General features: G+C 53.7%; 1 protein-coding gene across 1 annotated transcript in view; it reads right to left on the minus strand.

The window, feature by feature from the left end:
• LOC144737086 (centrosomal protein of 290 kDa-like) overlaps positions 1-13,701 on the minus strand; it is a 78,521-nt gene that overhangs the window by 4,686 nt on the left and 60,134 nt on the right. Inside the window, exons 45-51 of the mRNA XM_078619748.1 lie at positions 13,565-13,661; positions 9,100-9,228; positions 8,336-8,422; positions 5,101-5,265; positions 4,152-4,274; positions 2,690-2,862; positions 701-842 (exon numbers count right to left, since the gene is read on the minus strand). Of these exons, the coding sequence (XP_078475874.1) occupies positions 701-842; positions 2,690-2,862; positions 4,152-4,274; positions 5,101-5,265; positions 8,336-8,422; positions 9,100-9,228; positions 13,565-13,661 (916 nt within the window). The remainder of the gene's footprint in view (positions 1-700; positions 843-2,689; positions 2,863-4,151; positions 4,275-5,100; positions 5,266-8,335; positions 8,423-9,099; positions 9,229-13,564; positions 13,662-13,701) is intronic.

The raw sequence follows: 13,701 nt of genomic DNA on the forward strand, positions 1-13,701 counted from the left end.
CACCACCGCTCCCCACTACAGTGACATCTAGGGGAGCAGCACAGACATATTCGTGCCTTGACGTTATTTTTCTAAATAAAGTAATTCACCGAATTATTTACCAAGACTAGGGTTGATAATTGGTTTTTTACCCTTTTATCTGGCAACAAAACTGACATCTTTTTTTTACAAGGAGTCATGTTTGCATAGACCACAATACCTGCAGTCATAATGCAAACAAAAAACATATCTCTGATAATGTATGCACTGTCCTTGAAGTTGATTGGTCCACACCCGAGACAGCTTTCCTTAGAGCCTAGTCTCACATGGTGTTGGACCAGATGACGCCAAAGGGCGCACCTCACATGGTGTTGGACCAGATGATAAGGAAAGCTGTCTCGGGTGTGGACCAATCAACTTCGAGGACAGTGCATACATTATCAGAGTTATGTTTTTTGTTTGCATTATGACTGCAGGTATTGTCGTCTATGCAAACATGACTCCTTGTAAAAAAAAAAGGTGTCAGTTTTGTTGCCAGAAAAAAGGTAAAAAAAACAATTATCATATTTTTTTCTTCTGCCAAATGAGATTCCAAGACTAGGGTTGTCGTTGCCAAGTGCTGCTACCCGCCGGGCCACGCCACGGCTGCCCCCCCCCCTCCCCCCCGGGCCACCCCAAACTTAGCGCCACCGAATCTCGATCGCTGTCCGGGCGGGATCACCTGCTGCTCAAGCTGCCGTTGCCGGCGCCGGTGCTCGCCCTCGCGCTGCTCCCCCTGCCGCAGCAGCGCCCGCGCGTCCTCCAGCCCACGGCAAGCGCGCTCCGTCTCCTCCTGGGCGTCCCGCAGACGAGCCTCGTACAGCCTCGACGTCCAAGACAAACAAGATAAAAAAAAAAAGGCACAAAGATTTCCACCAGAGCCTCAGCAGACTGTTGCAAGGCAAGTGCTGTCCCGCGAGTAGCGCTCACGAAGGCCGGTAACGGGACACGAGGGGGGGGGGGGGTGGCCAGATGTTAACTACCTCGCCTGGTATGCAGGAGGTCGTGGGTTCGATCCCGACCCTGACACCTGCTGCTGTATATTTGGAGTTTGCGTGTCTCTGATCATCATCACGGTGGCTAGGAGATGTTAACTACCTCGCCTGGTACGCAGGAGGTCATGGGTTCGATCCCGACCCTGACGCCTGCTGCTGTATATTTGGAGTTTTCGTCTCTCATTATCATCATCACGGTGGCTGAGATATTAACTACCTCGCCTGGTACGCAGGAGGTCATGGGTTCGATCCCGACCCTGACGCCTGCTGCTGTATATTTGGAGTTTGCGTCTCTCATTATCATCATCACGGTGGCTATGAGATATTAACTACCTCGCCTGGTGTACAGGAGGTCGTGGGTTCAATCCCGACCCTGACACCTGCTGTGTATTTGGAGTTTGCGTCTCTCATCATCATCATCACGGTGGCTATGAGATGTTAACCACCTCGCCTGGTCTACAGGAGGTCGTGGGTTCGATCCCCACCCTGACACCTGCATTTTTTGAGTTTTTGTGTCTTTCTCTCATCAGATGTTGACTACCTCGCCTGGTACGCAGGAGGTCGTGAGTTCGATCCCGACACTGACGCCTGTGTATTTAGTGAACTTTAGCAATATGTAGCCGCCCCCAAACCGAGACTCAACTTTAATTTGTGTTACCCGAGTCACATGGCGTTCAAATTTCGATTTTAAGCTTTCGTGACTGCAGGGATTCATCTTCTTGGTTCTTTCGGTAAAGTCACGTAGAAGGGAAATAATAAAATAATAAAAATTAAACATAATAAAATACAATTCTACGACGTTTCGGCCACAACACAAACAGCCGTCCTCAGGTGAAGAACAGGTCTGTCTGAAAGACAGCGTCTGAATTCAGACGCTGTCTTTCAGTTCTCTATTTTTTCAAGGAGGGCCCTGTTTGGAAGGATAATAATTTTAATTTATCAAGGGTTGGGGTGCGTAGTTTGTGTGCGTTCATTGCTCATCAGCAAGCCGCATTGGCGCCACAGTGGTCAGATGTTAACTACCTCACCTGGTATGAAGGAGGTTGTGGGTTTGATTGATCCCAACCCTGATACCTGTATATTTGTGTGCACGTTCTCTCACTCTCTCCGCGCGGTCGCGTACATTTTTCTCCGGGTCCTCCGGTTTTCCCCACCACATTCAGAATCAACGTATTTTGCCTGCGATAAATGTCCACGTGATGATAAGCCACTTCGTTGAGCTATCACTTGTGATAGCCAGGTCGCTTCTGGAAGAAAAAAAGATCTATATAGCCCAGTGGGCCTGACCTGGTAATACAAAAATAGTATCTTCTTGGTTCTTTCGGTAAAGTCACGTAGAAGTAAAATAATAAAATAATAAAAATAAAACATATTGTTTTATTGTTATTATTTTATTATTTTCCTTCCACGTAAATAAAACATATGTTTATTTTTATTATTTTATTATTTTCCTTCTACGTGACTTTACCGAAAGAACCAAGAAGATGAATCCCTGCAGTCACGAAAGCTTTCAATCGAAACAAAAATAGTAATAATAGTTCTAAATCGACGTCTGTCTGGCGATTAGCTTTGATGCGCGTGCCGCTAAATGGTCATCGCTGTTGGCCACGTGGCTCCATCGTTTTTTTCCCGCTCTGGTGATCAGCACGACGAAGTCGACGGATGATTGTGCTCACTTCGACAGGGCCCCGGGCTTCAGGCCCTGCTCGTCGCTCGCCTGCGTCCGCGCCAGCTGGGCCTCGACTTCGGCGAGTCGCCGGCGTGAGCTCTCCGACTCCTCCCGCGCCAGCTCCAGCGCCAGCTCCAGCGATCGCTTCTCCCCCCGCAGCTTGTCCACGGCCTCCCTCTCCTGCGGCGCGAGACGCGAGACCCGCGAGGGCGGGCGGGTGGGGGAGTGAGGGCGAGAGGGAGTGATTAGCGAATGAATGAGACGACTGATGGGTAAGGTAGAGGGAGCGAGTGAGTGAGTGCGGGCAGGCGGGGCGGGGGAGTGAGGGGGACAGGGAGCGAGTAGCAAATTAATGGGACGACTGATGGTTAAGGTAGAGGGACGAGGAGTGAGTGAATGAGACGACTGATGGGTAAGGGAGAGGGAGCGAGTGAGTGAGTGAATGACAGGACAACTATGGGCGGGGGAGTGAGGGCGACAGGGAGCGAAAAGCGAATGAATGAGACGACTGATGAAAGGGAGAGGGACGAGGAGTGAGTGAGTGAATGAATGACAGACAAAACTAAGGGCAGGGAAGAGGGACGAGCGAATAGTTGTTGTCAGTGGTACCGCGTGTTTCTGTGTGCGTGTGTGCGTTTCTCTCCATGTGTGCGTGTGTGCGTCTCTCTCCATGTGTGCGTGTGTGCGTCTCTCTCCATGTGTGCGTGTGTGCGTCTCTCTCCATGTGTGCGTGTGTGCGTCTCTCTCCATGTGTGAGTGTGTGCGTTTCTCTCCATGTGTGCGTTTATCTCCATGTGTGCGTGTGTGCGTGTGTGCGTCTCTCTCCATGTGTGCGTGTGTGCGTCTCTCTCCATGTGTGCGTGTGTGCGTCTCTCTCCATGTGTGCGTGTGTGCGTTTCTCTCCATGTCTGCGTGTGTGCGTCTCTCTCCATGTGTGCGTGTGTGCGTTTCTCTCCATGTGTGCGTGTGTGTGTCTCTCTCCATGTGTGCGTGTGTGCGTCTCTCTCCATGTGTGAGTGTGTGCGTTTCTCTCCATGTGTGCGTTTCTCTCCATGTGTGCGTGTGTGCGTGTGTGCGTGTGTGCGTCTCTCTCCATGTGTGCGTGTGTGCGTCTCTCTCCATGTGTGCGTGTGTGCGTTTCTCTCCATGTCTGCGTGTGTGCGTCTCTCTCCATGTGTGCGTGTGTGCGTTTCTCTCCATGTGTGCGTGTGTGCGTCTCTCTCCATGTCTGCGTGTGTGCGTCTCTCTCCATGTGTGCGTGTGTGCGTCTCTCTCCATGTGTGAGTGTGTGCGTTTCTCTCCATGTGTGCGTTTCTCTCCATGTGTGCGTGTGTGCGTCTCTCTCCATGTGTGCGTGTGTGCGTCTCTCTCCATGTGTGCGTGTGTGCGTTTCTCTCCATGTCTGCGTGTGTGCGTCTCTCTCCATGTGTGCGTGTGTGCGTGTGTCTATCTGCTGCGTGCATCGTCACCCTCTTGATGTGCGCGAGGAGTTTCTCGTTCTCCGTGATGAGCTTGTCGACCCCACGGCTACGCGTCTCGTAGCGGTCGCTCAGCTGCTGCCCGGCCTTCAGACGCAGGGCCTGGAGCTCCGCCTGTACAGGAGGGGGGGGGGGGGGCGGGGGGACACGCGGGGACACGCGGAGACACGCGGAGGGAGATATGGGGACACGCGGAGACACGCGGAGGTATGGGGACACGCAGGGCCATGCAGGGACACGCGGAGACACGCAGCCATATGGGGACACGCGGAGACACGCGGAGACACGCAGAGGGAGATATGGGGACACGCGGAGACACACAGGGACACACGGAGACATGCAGACATATGGGGACGCGCGGAGACACACGGGAACACACAGGACATGTGAACACACACAGATATGGGACACACGGGGACACTCAGGAACATACACACACACAGGGTCTCGAGACACATGGTCTCCTGGAAACTCCCCCTGTACGAGGGGAAGCACTGGGACACATGGGGAGACACGGGGATACGCGGGGGGCATGGACAACCAAGACAAAGATCCCCCTTGTAGCCTGTAACAGACTGTTGGGGCAAGTGCCGTTCGCGAGCACCTACGAAGGCCGGCACGGCACACGAGGTTGTGGGTGGCCACCGCCACGCCCGGCCGCTTTTGTCTCCCCAGTGCTGATGTTCGCACACCGCATTGGGTACTAATTTGAGGCTGAGTCGACCTCGGGGAGGCCAAGGACCAGTTCAGATAATCGTCAGTGGTGTTGGCCGCGAGTGGGAATTGCGCTCGGGTCACAGCCAGGGTTCGTGGCGCTAGCAGCGTGCTCACCATTGCACCACCGCCCCACCCCCTAGGCCGCTGACACACGGACACACGGACACACGGACACACGGACGGACGCGGAGTGGCGATGGCAGCGCACACGCGGCGGGGCTACCTTGAGCTTGGTGTTGTCGGCTTCGAGGCCGGCGCTCCGCTGGGCCTCCACCACGCCCGGCGCTCGCCGCAGCTCCTCGTTCTCGCGCTGCAGCTTCTCCACGACGCGCTGCATCAGCCCCACCGTCTTCTCCAGCTCCGGCACCGTCTTGCCACTGCGGCCCGCCTGCACCGCACGCACGCGTCGGCGGCGTCACGGATGTCGTGGTGTGATGGTGTAATGGTGTGATGGCGTTACGGAGTGATGGAGTGGTGGGGTCGCGGTGTGATGGTGTGATGGGGTCATCCTATCACAGTGTCAGGGTGTCATGGTGTAATGATGTGACGGTGTGATGGTGTGATGGTGTGATGGCGTTACGGAGTGATGGCATTATAGTGATGGCATCACGGTGTCACGGTGTGATGGTGTGATGGAGTGATGGCGTTACGGAGTGATGGCATTACGGTGTCATGGTGTGATGGGGCCATCCTATCACAGTGTCAGGGTGTCGCGGTGTGATGGTGTGATGGAGTGATGGCGTTACGGAGTGATGGCATCACGTGTCACGGTGTCAAGGTGTGATTGTGTGATGGCGTTACGGAGTGATGGCATCACGGTGTGATGGAGTGATGGGGTCGTCCTATCACAGTCTCAGGGTGTGATGGTGTCACGGTGTAATGGAGTGATGGCGTTACGGAGTGATGGCATCACAGTGTCATGGTGTGATGGGGTCATCCTATCACAGCGTCAGGGTGTCATGGTGTAATGATGTGACAGTGTGATGGTGTAATGATGTGACAGTGTGATGGTGTAATGGCGTGATGGCATTAAAATCCGACTTATTGACAACGTTGTCGGTCAAACTGACGTAGAGACACCGCGTGTCGAGAACATTCAACAGAAAAACGTTAGCGAGGATAAACATAGCGCAGCGACGATACATCGCCGACTTTGACTTACAGGGCAAACCGACACGAGCTCGCGTGCACGGCGGCCAGCAGAGACGACAAGAAGTGGATCTACAGGTAGTCCCCGAGTTACGACGGGGTTCGACTTACGATATTTCGATCTTACGACGGCGACAGCGATACGACAACATTGTCAAATATTTTAAATTCCACGCGGCAGGCAAACGCAGCAGCGTACGAGGTACGATGCTGTACGTTGGGACGCTGCCGGGATGTACGCATCTCCCGCCTCGCGTAATGCAGATAGGATTGTTTCCTGAAAAAACTTTCTATTAAATTGCAGTTCATATAGGTAGGCTAAGAATTTACGTTGGTTTTTTTAACTTTACATTTTACTGTGCAATACAGTATTGTAATTAATAAATACATACAGTATATAGTTTACACAGTACGGTACTGTAAATGGCTCTGTTTTGCTAAATTATCACCGTTCTTTAAGACTCCTGGGTAGGCTATAGGCTATCTTCGACTTACGATATTTTTGACTTACGATGGGGTCGTCGTAACGCATCTCCATCGAAAGTAGAGGACTACCTGTATTTATATAGAGAGAGGCCAACGGTAATGAACACATACACACACGTCTACTTCAATACAGACGTAACATAGTCGAGCGCACATGATCGTTGTTGGTTACCTAGGTGACGCAATGACGTCTCTCCGCACCCGTAGGTCATGTGACAGTATGTTCTTTTTTTAAAATCCTTTATATTAAGTTCACTTGCTTGCTTGCTTGCGCGCTCACGACCGTGCAAATCTTTCGGTCGTTTTTTAACCCACTTCCCGTGATCCAACCGAGCTGGCATTTTCCACACAGACTCGTTGTGCGTGACAATTTATTTTCGTGAACATTTTTTTCCAAAATTTTACACTTTTTAGGAAAAAATAAATTATATTGAATTACCAATTGCTTAATGGTGGCAGGCAATCATCTGACCCATAGGTGGCAGCCTATCTTAAGCCAGAGGACGAGAGGACTCTAGCCGCCACGCATATAAAGGATTTATAGTGAAAAACTTTGTTTTTACGGGTTAATTTTTTTAACTCGAGTAGGATGTAAAGCCGTGAGTTTAAGATCTCTTTGTCCGCATGTATGTCTGTATGCTGAACTCCTTTCGCAACCGTACGTAGCCAACCGTGCTAAATGAAATGCGGGGGAAGGACAACAAACTATGGGTCTCTGTGTGAGTCTGTGGGTCTCTGCGTGAGTCTATGGGTCTCTGCGTGAGTCTATGGGTCTCTGTGTGAGTCTATGGGTCTCTGTGTGAGTCTATGGGTCTCTGTAAGTCTATGGGTCTGTGTGAGTCTATGGGTCTCTGTGTGAGTCTATATGTCTCTGTGTGGGTCTCTGTGTGAGTCTATGGGTCTCTGTGTGAGTCTATGGGTCTCTGTGTAAGTCTATGGGCCTCTGTGAGTCTAGGGGTCTATGTGTAAGTCTATGGGCCTCTGTGAGTCTAGGGGTCTATGTGTGCGTCTATGGGTCTCTGTGTGAGTCTACGGGTCTCTGTGTGAGTCTATGGGTCTCTTTGTAAGTCTATGGGCGTCTGTGTGAGTCTATGGGTCTCTGTGAGTCTATGGGTCTCCGTGTGAGTCTATGGGCCTCTGTGTGAGTCTATGGGTCTCTGTGTGAGTCTATGGGCCTCTGTGTGAGTCTATGGGTCTCTGTGTGGGTCTATGGGTCTTCAGAACTGCAAAAAGCAGTTCTAAGGAAATGAGTTTGTCAATTTAGATGATTTAAAAGTGCATAGCTCCGATGGCTTCCTAACATGGGAAGGAAGAGCATTCCAGACGGCCACAGAAGCCAAAAGCCACTGCGAGGATGACCGGAGTTCGCGTGACGACGGTTTATGCTCCTCAACGAGATCGGCAAGGTATTGCGGTCCATCTGTGGCAGGCGCTTTGTGTGTGTAATGAGCGCGACGGCATAATGACGTATTCCGATTCAAAGCTTTCGTGACTGCAGGGATTCATATTCTTGGTTTCTTTCGGTAAAGTCGTCACGTAGAAGGGAAATAATAAAATAATAAAAATAAAACATAATAAAATAAAATTCTCACGACGTTTCGGCCACAACACAAGCAGCCGTCCTCAGGTGAAGAACAGAGCTGTCTGAGAGACAGCGTCCTCATGAACACCGCTAAGCTCGGCAGCGTATTTTCACATGCTCCCACCCAGCCACGTGACTTTACCGAAAGAACCAGGAACATGACGTATTCGTTCGGCAAACCGGAAGCCACTGCCGCACGTCACGAACGACGACAGATTTTGGGGGGATGTGAATGTCTCACGCCTCTGACGTTGCCGAGTTTCCGCTCCATCTCTCCCTTCTCCCTCTTGAGCTGTGCACAGAGGGCCTGAAGGTCGCTCAGCTTGTCCTTCAGAAAAACAACAACAACAACAACAACAATCCAAAACAACAACACAAGGAACAAAGAATAAGCGAGCACACGCACTACGTCGCCGCCGGGCAGATGGTGGAGGGTTACACCTCGACTTGACTATGCCTCGCACCGCCAATGAGCACGGTTGGCTACGTACGGTACGAAAGAAGTTCAACGTACAGACGTACATCGACTCACACAGAGACCCATAGACTCACACAGAGACCCATAGACTCACACGCAGACCCATAGACTCACACGCAAACCCATAGACTCACACAGAGACCCATAGACTCACACAGAGACCCATAGACTCACACAGAGACCCATAGACTCACACACAGACCCATAGACTCACACACAGACCCATAGACTCACACACAGACCCATAGACAAAAACAGGGACCTATAGACTCACACAGAGACCCATAGACTCAAGACAGTTACCCATAGACTCACACAGTTACCCATAGACAAACACAGAGACCGAAAGACTCACACACAGAGACCCATAGACTCACACAGAGACCCATAAACTCACACACAGAGACGCAAAGTTTGTTGTCCTTCCCCCGCACCTCTGATGAGCACAGTTGGCTACGCACGGTCACGAAAGAAGTTCCACGTACGTAAGTACACACACACACGCAAGGGGAGTGAGCTCCCTGCACCTGCAGCCTCGGCAGGTCCTTCCGCACCCTCTCCAGCTCGAAGCGCAGCTCCACGTTCTCGTCGGACAGCTCAAGGACTCGTCTCTGCACCTCCTGCTCCTGGTCCAGGCGCGAGTTGGAGCTGGGCGTCTGAGAACCGCGAGCAGCAACGACGGGACGTTTTGTTTATTTTAAATTCTAAATGTCAGACCCGCCCTTACAGGACATGTGTAAAAAAACAACAAAAGAAGAGCTTCGTAGCTCATCGGATTTGTCCAGGGTAATTGAAGATTCTAAAAACTAAACAATTTTTTATTTGATAATTGTTTTTTTACCCTTTTATCTGGCAACAAAACTGACACCTTTTTTTACGAGGAGTCATGTTTGCATAGACCACAATGCCTGCAGTCATAATGCAAACAAAAAACACAACTCTGATAATGTATGCATTGTCTTTGAAACTGATTGGTCCACACCAGAGACAGCTTTCTTTGGAGCCTAGTCTCATATGGTGTTCGACCAGATGACGCCAAAAGGCGCACAGTTCAAAGACAACGCACTACCAGAGTAATGAGAGCTCGGGGTGAGCATTTGACTGCAAGTATTGTGGTTAATGTAAGCATGATTCCTTGCAAAAGGTGTCAGTTTTGTTGCCAGGAAAAAAAAGGGGAAAAACTCTATTAGTATATTTTGGTACTGGCAAAGGAGGTCCCATGATGCTTTATATCAAGTGTCTACAAACAGGGGGGGGGGCAGTGGTGGAGACTGGCTATGCGTTCGACTGCTTTTGTGTCGACTAGGCGGAGAGAGAGTGACTCCGTGAAACTCACAGCCACGGGTTTTCGTCGACCGCACTACGACCTCGGCCGGTCTGAACGCAACGCGCTGTGTCTAGCAAGCGACAAGCCGAGCAGTCGCCCCGTGATCACTACGCCGACCCTGCTGTCTTCACGCTCGATGAAATCAAGACTCGCAAGCGGCACGGGATCGTTCTCTCGAGTGAAAACCTAAGCCCTTTAATACTGCTAGGAACCTCCTGGTTACACCAGCCCACAGGGGATTATTGTGTCCGTCCATCCGTCGTGCAGGGAGGGGCTGGGTGGGGAGGGGAGGGTGTGGAGGGGCTGGGTGGGGAGGGTGGGGCTGGGTGGGGAGGGGAGGGTGGGAAGGGGCTGGGTGGGGAGGGTGGGGATGGGCTAGGTGGAGATGGTGGAGAGGCGCTGGGTGGGGAGGGTGGGGCTGGGTGGGGAGGGGCTGGGTAGGGAGGGGCTGGGTGGGGAGGGTGGGGCTGGGTGGGAGGTGGGAGGGGTGGGGCTGGGTGGGAGGTGGGAGGGGTGGGGCTGGGTGGGGAGGGGTTGGGTGGGGAGGGTGGGGCTGGGTGGGGGGTGGGAGTGGTGGGGCTGGGTGGGGAGGGGCTGGTCACCCCGTGGTGCCCTTATAAAACTCAACGTTTAACCTACTCACGCCGGCTTGTGCCCGCCCTCACAGTCGGGCATATTTGCGGAATACACCACGCCGCCGTTGAACCTGCAGGCCATTGACCGAGCAACCCAACGTTCCTACCAGCTCCCTCCACAGGAATGTGTTTACAGCTCAGACTCCTCCATCACAATGCGCCCGATGGCGCTCGCCCCACCCCCCCCCCCTCTTTGTCCGCGCCCTCCCGGTTTAGCCGGAGGGGGGAGAAGCTACCCCAGGCGGCGAGGGCGTCGACGAGTTACCTCCGACGCCCCGTCTGAGTCGCGCGTCCCATCGCCGGTGCCGCCACTCCCCTCCCCTTGCCCACCGTCGACCCGCTCCTCGCGATTCCCCAAATCATTTCCCGGCTCCGCTCCCGACGGATCCCCCCCCGCCGGGCGGGCTTCCGGCGCGCATTCCGGCGGGCTTTCTAGCCGTGCCTCCTCCGCAATGGCCGAAGCATCTCCCGCCGGCGATTCTGGTTGAGTTTCGTCGGTCCCAGGTTCCTCTGGATTCCCGACGGCAGTCGCGGGCTCCGCCTTCCGATCGTCTTCTCCTCCTCCGCTCGCGATCACCGCGGCGGCGACGTCAAATTCCTCCTCGTCTTGCTGAGCCGCGGCACGGAGCAGCCCCTTCCTGGGTTTCCTCGCCTGCATTCCCGCGACCTCCGGTGCGCCAACGCCAGTACCACCACCATCACCGCCGCCGCCCACCGTCACAGCCTCCTCCTCCTCCTCCTGGCGTCCGCCGTCCCCCCACCCGGTCTCCCCGCTCGCCGATGTTCCTGCGGCGGCAGCGCCGTTTGAACGAGCCTCGCTCACGGCCGCCAAGCCGCGTCCCGTAAGAGAATTCCCGCTGTTGGCGACGGCCGTTCCTTCGGGTGGGGACGATGACGCCGGAGCTTCGTCCACGTCGGTAGAGAGTGCTGCTGCTGTAGCTGCTGCCGCTGCTGCTGCTGCTGCTGCTGCCGCTGCTGCTGCTCCTGCTCCTGCTGCTGCTTCTGCCGCTGCTGCTGCTGCCGCTGCTGCAGCCGCCGCCGTTCCATCGGCCGCCTCTGATTCGCGGAGGCGATCCGCGGGCGGCAGTTGACGCGGAGGCTGAGCTGCGACGCGGGGAGGGGGTTTTAGGGATGGGCGCTTCTGGGATTTCTAAGCGGGCGGGAACGGACGGGCGGGCGGGCGGGATTTGAGGCGAGCGCAGTCAGTGAAGGTAAAAACGAGAGGAAGGAGAGAGGAGGGAGAAGAACGGAAGAAGAAGAAGCAGCAGAGAGTTGAGTTGGCGGTAGGGGTTGCGCAACTCTCCGACGTGTTTCCGGGTTGCACCGCGTGTCGTTCCGGCGTGATTTACGACGTTTCGCTGCACATGCCGGGCGGTTTCTTCGGTTCCTGAAGGAGCTCCCCAGTGCGCGGGGCGAAACGTTGGACATCATGCCAGAGAGAATGTGGTACATCCCGAAAACGCATCGGAGAACGATAAACCAGAGTAGGCTGTATAAAGGAGATTGCTGAGGTGAACAGAATAATTAACTGACAGCTGAAGAGAACGGGGAGGCCTAAGAAAGGCTCACTACGGCAATGCTTTAAGAGGCCAAGCCTTGCTTACGAGACACGCTAAAGTGAAATCTGCATGTACGTTGAACTTCTTTCGCATCGTACGTAGCCAACTGTGGTAGTCGGAGGTGCGGGGGAAGGACGGCAAACTATGGGTCTCCGTGTGAGTCTATGGGTCTATGTGTGAGTCTATGGGTCTCTGTGCGAGTCTATGGGTCTCTGTGAGTCTATGGGTCTCTGTGCGAGTCTATGGGTCTCTGTGAGTCTATGGGTCTCTGTGCGAGTCTATGGGTCTCTGTATGAGTCTATGGGTCTCTGTGAGTCTATGGGTCTCTGTGTGAGTCTGTGGGTCTCTGTGTGAGTCTATGGGTCTCTGTATGAGTCAATGGGTCTCTGTGTGAGTATATGGGTCTCTGTATGAGTCAATGGGTCTCTGTGTGAGTCTATGGGTCTCTGTATGAGTCTATGGGTCTCTGTGTGAGTCTATGGGTCTCTGTGTGAGTCTATGGGTCTCTTTGTGAGTCTATGGGTATCTGTGCGAGTCTATGGGTCTCTGTATGAGTCTATGGGTCTCTGTGAGTCTATGGGTCTCTGTGCGAGTCTATGGGTCGCTGTGAGTCTATGGGTCTCTGTGTGAGTCTATGGGTCTCTGTGTGAGTCTATGGGTCTCTGTGAGTCTATGGGTCTCTGTGCGAGTCTATGGGTCTCTGTATGAGTCTATGGGTTTCTGTGTGAGTCTATGGGTCTCTGTGAGTCTATGGGTCTCTGTGAGTCTATGGGTCTCTGTATGAGTCTATGGGTCTCTGTGTGAGTCTATGGGTCTCTGTGTGAGTCTATGGGTCTCTCTGTGAGTCTATGGGTCTCTGTGCGAGTCTATGGGTCTCTGTATGAGTCTATGGGTCTCTGTGAGTCTATGGGTCTCTGTGCGAGTCTATGGGTCTCTGTGAGTCTATGGGTCTCTGTGTGAGTCTATGGGTCTCTGTGTGAGTCTATGGGTCTCTGTGAGTCTATGGGTCTCTGTGCGAGTCTGTGGGTCTTTGTGTGAGTCTATGGGTCTCTGTATGAGTTTATGGGTCTCTGTGCAAGTCTATGGGTATCCGTGTGAGTCTATGGGTCTCCGTGTGAGCCTATGTCTGTTGAACGTCTTTTGTACCATACATAAGGACAACAAACTACGTGTGAATTACGGGTCTCTGTGTGTTTGAGGTGACTTTGCTTCATCAACCGGAAAACAGGGGCAAACACCGTCAGTTAGCGAGTACCTACTGAGGCAGACAAGACGCTGCTGTGCTGGGGAGTGGCGGTGGCGGGGGGGGGTGAGCGTGGGGTGAGCGGAGGGGGGGGTGAGCGTGGGGTGGGGTGGTCGACGGTGGTGTGGTCACAGAAGCAGCACGCGCGACGCGATGGGCCTACACGCTATTCCGTTCTCCCCACTCAGCGAGTGCGGCTTCCTAAGGGATCGCGGGGGGGAGACTCACGGCGGATCTCTCCAGAAGCCTCAGCCGCTCCTGCAGGCGCCGGTTCTGCAGCAGCAGCTCCTCCACAGCAGCCTCCTTGGAGAGCGCCGCCCGCTGCCTGCGAACAAGCCCCGGCCACCGGGCCAACGAGTGAGCAT

The sequence above is a fragment of the Lampetra planeri genome, chromosome 64 (assembly GCF_965212315.1).
Source record: "Lampetra planeri chromosome 64, kcLamPlan1.2.h2, whole genome shotgun sequence".
NCBI classification, from domain to species: domain Eukaryota; kingdom Metazoa; phylum Chordata; class Hyperoartia; order Petromyzontiformes; family Petromyzontidae; genus Lampetra; species Lampetra planeri.